Source organism: Belonocnema kinseyi, chromosome 7 (genome assembly GCF_010883055.1).
Source record: "Belonocnema kinseyi isolate 2016_QV_RU_SX_M_011 chromosome 7, B_treatae_v1, whole genome shotgun sequence".
NCBI classification, from domain to species: Eukaryota; Metazoa; Arthropoda; class Insecta; order Hymenoptera; family Cynipidae; genus Belonocnema; species Belonocnema kinseyi.
Genome location: NC_046663.1, coordinates 123065651 through 123070894, shown reverse-complemented (window position 1 = coordinate 123070894; position 5244 = coordinate 123065651). Strand labels below are relative to the sequence as shown.

Genomic DNA, 5244 nt, shown 5'->3' with positions numbered 1-5244 from the left:
AAATTAGATTCCGGGTAGTACCGGATAAGACCCTGATCAATATATTTCCTAATCCCGTGAAAGTCTAGGATAAACGCGGATACAACCCAGGTATAGAAACCGTAATTAATTCCTGATTGGCCTAGATAGAGTCCCGAATCTACCCGAGTTTTATCCGGGATCAATTCAGTATTTTAAGCAGGGTGGGGATTCATAGAAAATATTTACTTGTACAATAGAAATTTGTTGGCTGCACAGGCACGAAAGTCGTGTTAATCGTGTACGTTGAGCAAAAAATCTTTCCCGGAGGTCATGTATACATTTTTTTAATGTCTTTAATTACAGCGCTATAAACGTTTTTATAAAATACAACGATAACTTTCGGAGCTCATGAAAGATATTATGACATGTAAGATATTTTCTTTCGCTCGAATTTCAAGCATCAAAATTGAAATCTACTTGAAACTCGCCCATATATGTTACCAGCACTTAGTGTAATTAGACGTTCTATGAAAAGTCTAGACATTTCATGCAGCACGCAATAATCGACAGTTTCAATGACTAGGATTTCTAGATGTTTTATAAACAGTCATCTTGAGACAGCGTAATATGTAGATCCTAGTTTCATTATCTGATTATTCTAGTAATTTCATGAAGCAACTAACTTCCCACCAAGCATGTAGTGGAATTCAAATTCTATAAATGTGATGATTCACAAGCAAAGTGCCCATTTTTTCGATATAAAGTTACGTATAGGTTTATTTCCCGACATTTTAGTACCAAAACGAAGCATGTTGGCGGAAAAACTAGGCACCGAGGCACTTTTGAAATTGGAAATTTGAAAAGGCGCTTGTCAAAAAAAAATTACATCGATATTTCTTATCCTTGTTTACAAAAGCACGAATATCTCCTAAACTACGACCGATAAAGTGAACCCTTTTCTGGCGGAACATCGCTTATTATTTTAAACACCACAATTATAAGTCTTACAATTGATTTATTAACATGTTGTGAAAATATTTTTTATTTGGTATGGTTATTGATTTGTATAGAGTTATCACTTTAGGGCCCAAAATTTTTAAAATATATAATTAATAATGCATTTTTCGTGAAAATACAATAAATATGGTTCTGTTTTTAGTAGCACATTCCATAAAAGAAGCAAACTATCTCAAAAGAATTCTTTGTAATAGTTTCATAATTTACTCACAGTAAGTGGAATTACTTTTCGATAAAAATTTAATAAACATATACATTAAAAAAAAGAAATTATTAGACTTGGAATTTATTTAAATATATAGATCAACTAAACCTAAGTTGATAAAATTTCATTACTAGGGAATAAGAATGCGATTCAGTAACAGGCCACATCTATATCCATTTGACAGGCGCAAAATTACATATTTTATAACATTTTTAAATCAGAAAGAAAATTTCGCTCAAGGAAAAGAGAGCTTTAATTATGGTTTAAAAGAGGACCGAGAAATTGGGTAGCTTTCTAAGGCCTAAAGCTAAATTGAAAGGAACTTTTAATATTGAGCTTGAAATTAATTTCAGGCGAATCTGAAACTGTTACACACTCTGGAAAATTTATTTTACTTTTAGTGGCTCGGTGCATATCATAAGTTTAATTCAAAATTTAAAAAATATTTTTTCATCATTGAATTCATTAAAATATTAACCGTATTTATCAATGGAATTTTTCTATATTACCAAATTATCTCACAAGAGTTACTTGACTACCAAATATTTTTGAAACTATTTACGATATAGGTATACCTATTTTAGCAGAAAGGACTACAGTGAATAAAACGTTTCAATCTTCGATATGATCTTAAATTTTGATGTATTTTCGGCTGTGATCTCTTTTGCATCGGAATATTTAATTACAATTTGCAATAAGAAAATTAAAGTACCTGTTTGCAAAGTTAACACACTTCCAATTCAAGATTATACCTTGAGTTTCGGCTAAAAATGACAAACTTTAATATAATTTTCTCAAATATTTTATCATAGTTTGTCCTCTAATTATATACGTAAAAATTTTCACAATTATTATTACTCTCCAATGAAGGCAGGACAAAAAAATGGCAATAATTATTTTGAAAAATGGTTTACTAATGTCGAAAAATTGTACCGGCAGTACACAACACGAGCTACACAATAAACTCCATCCGCGATTAAATCTCTGTTTATGGCTTCCCATTTCAATTTTTACGCTTTGTATAGCGAAATTATATAATAGAATAACGAAAAGAAAGAACAAGTATCTAGAGTATGTACTAAAAACTCAGAAAATAGCATTCAAGAGTTGGGAGACTTATAAATTAAAATATTCTAGTTCAAGCCTTCAAAACTGAAATTTACTGTTGTTGAAAATACAATATTTTGTTTATTGTTTCCTGATAAAATATGCTTCTATCCTTCATTGATGAATTTTATTTCTGTCGACTGTAGATTTTTGTTAAACAGTATTCCATTCATGCATTACGTTTTTGAACTTTACACTCATTCTGAAAGTTTAAGATTTTCTTCAAAAAGGCTCATTCAGATCTCAGAGTTCTTCATGTTTTCAAATTGTAAGCGAAGGATGGCCAGTAAAATCTAAGAAAAAAGTTTCCGGCTATTTCCCGGGTTTCCCAATTTGCAACAGTATTTAAAAATAAAAATAAATCATACTTTTGAAGATAAATTTTTTTTATGTATTCGAGACGAAATTGCATTGATGTAAAATTACAAATTGGAAGTCCTTTTATAAAGTTTATAATGAACTTATATAAGTTTATAGGCTTATTTCTAAAAGGACTTATAAAAAAACAATTCGTGAAAATAAAATATTCAAAAGTGCACAATTTCAAAGTAAAGTAAAACATAAAATTCTTTAAAATTAAATAAATTAGTATCCGGAGCCGTACAAATTAGACAATTCCAAAAGTAAGTATCACTTGACGTTTTCTTTCAAACTCAAAGTTATTAGAATTGAATAGAATATTATTTTAGAGGCCAAATAACAGTGATTTTGATGTTAGTACGACAAGAGGTATCTGTGCTGTACGGTTGATAAGTAGAAGAACTACTATATCATAATAAATTTTTTATTACGAGAAATTAATTGAAAACGCGAGAAAAATAAGCTCTAAAAAATTCACTGCGGGCTGGGTTAGAACCAACAACCTCCTCATTTCATGTGATGGGCGCTACCAATTGCGCCACCGCGGCACCAACAGTGAAAATTTTAAAACTTGTATTTCCTTAATTTCAAACGAAATTATTTTTCGTAGATGTTATTATTTAAAGGCCAGTTGTCAATTTTAAGTTTTTGAAACAGAGTTATAGAAACAGAGTTTCGGTTAGACAGGTATAATTCATATAATATTATTATAGAGGCCAAATACCAGTGATTTTGATGTTAGTACGACAGAGGTTTATGTATTGTACGGTTGATAAGTAGAAGAACTGTAACTGCCTTAAAATAGTTCTAAAATTTTCACCGTTGATGCTGCGGTGGCGCAATTGGTAGCGCCCCTCACATGTAATGAGGAGGTTCTTGTTTCAAACCACGGGTACGGCACTCAGGCATATTTTAGAGAAACTTAAAGGGGAATGCGGGACGGGGCGGTAGAGCTTCAGAGGAGATCCGAGAGAGGTGCGCGAGAGTCGAGTACATCACTATGCATGTGCAACAGTTGCCTTTGTTTGCCACTCCAGCAACGAACAACGAGGTTAATATGAAAAAAACGAAAAGCAAGTGAATTTTTTAGAACTTATTTTTCTCGCGTTTTCCATTAATTTCGCGTAATAAAAAATTGATTATGATATAGTAGTTCCTGTACTTACCAACCGTACAATACAGAGACCTCTGTCGTACTAACATCAAAATCACTGGTATTTGGCTTTAAAATAATATTCTATCTAATTATACCAGTATAACCAAAACTCTGTTTCAAAAACTTAAAAGTTATTAGAATTGAACTGTTTTCATTTTTCTTCGTTCCTAATTGAAGGATTTTTAAGAAAGATTCCCATATTTAATCAAAACTGTATAATTTTTTAGTTAAAATTGTGAAACTGTAATTTCTTTATACTGAACCACATTAAAAAATTTCATTTTTTAGTCTGAGTAGTAAGAATTAATAACTGTAAAATTGTGCCTTGTATCATTAGTCACTAAGCCTGCCATACCTCAATTACAAATCTTTCAATTTTAAACGTTTGGATGACATTATTTTTAGAGGTTGTTAGAAGAAAACAATTCTAGGAATAGGTATTGCAAAATGAAAGATTTCAAATATGTTACTTTCAAATTGAGTAGTTTGAAATTGGAAAATTAGAAGTTTTAAAGAATTTCCAATCGAACTCATTAAAACTTCCATAATTTCATGTGATATAAAATGACATTGAAAGTATAAGGAAAGGTCTTTCTATTTTAAATTAGAAAAATTCTAAGTCAAAAAATGAATGCCATTTTTCAGCAGCCACCCTGAATCATGTAGAGAATAAGAATTTTAAAATGAACTCTTAATCTCGTATAATTTCATGTGATATTTAATGTAAGGAAAATAAGTGGTTTTACTAAAACTTTGCCCACAAAATGTTTGAAACCAAATTTTTACTGTTTTTTTTTCGATTTAACTCTTCTTTTTAAAAAAAAAACTCGTAATAATTTGAAAATTTTGATATGAGGCATTGACATCCAAACGAAAGAAATAACATACTATACCCCTAAGAACTAAAGCGACCTCAATAAACACTAACCACTAAAATGGCATACCTGTCTATAGGTGTCCTCGATGGTTGGTATATATGATTCCCGAAAGGTGCCTTTCACGAAGCGCAAAACCAAAGAACTCTTCCCAACACCACCTGCTCCGAAGACAACGACTCGATAGTCGTTACTCTGTTCCGGCATCCTGACATCTGCTGCCGCAATTGTAAAAGCTGGCCCGTTAAAAACGGGGACCTAATTTTCCTTTTAAACTTTAATTATGCAAACACCTCCTCCAATTCTCCCTCGCTGGTCGAATGAGACCCGATGTTATTAAAGACCTGATCGAAAACAGGGAAAACTCCACAGAAAACACGTGACTATTTTTCGTGGTATCCCTTTCAACTTCTAGGGTCTTGAATGAAATATAGCTGCGGGGATCTTATTGTGGTAACAATTTGGATCACACGCGTAAAATTGCCTTCAATGTAACGGTTCAGTGATTGAGGTAAATCTCAGTTCACCTCCAAATATTTGAACTATATCTGAGGCAAATAACC

General features: G+C 31.7%; 1 protein-coding gene across 1 annotated transcript in view; it reads right to left on the bottom strand.

Moving 5' to 3' along the window:
* Positions 1-4894, bottom strand: part of LOC117177148 (GTP-binding protein Di-Ras2) — a 99589-nt gene extending 94695 nt beyond the window's left edge. Inside the window, exon 1 of the mRNA XM_033367650.1 lies at positions 4751-4894. Coding sequence (XP_033223541.1) covers positions 4751-4888 — 138 coding nt within the window. The 5' untranslated portion in view covers positions 4889-4894. The remainder of the gene's footprint in view (positions 1-4750) is intronic.
* Between the last annotated feature and the right edge of the window lie 350 nt (positions 4895-5244).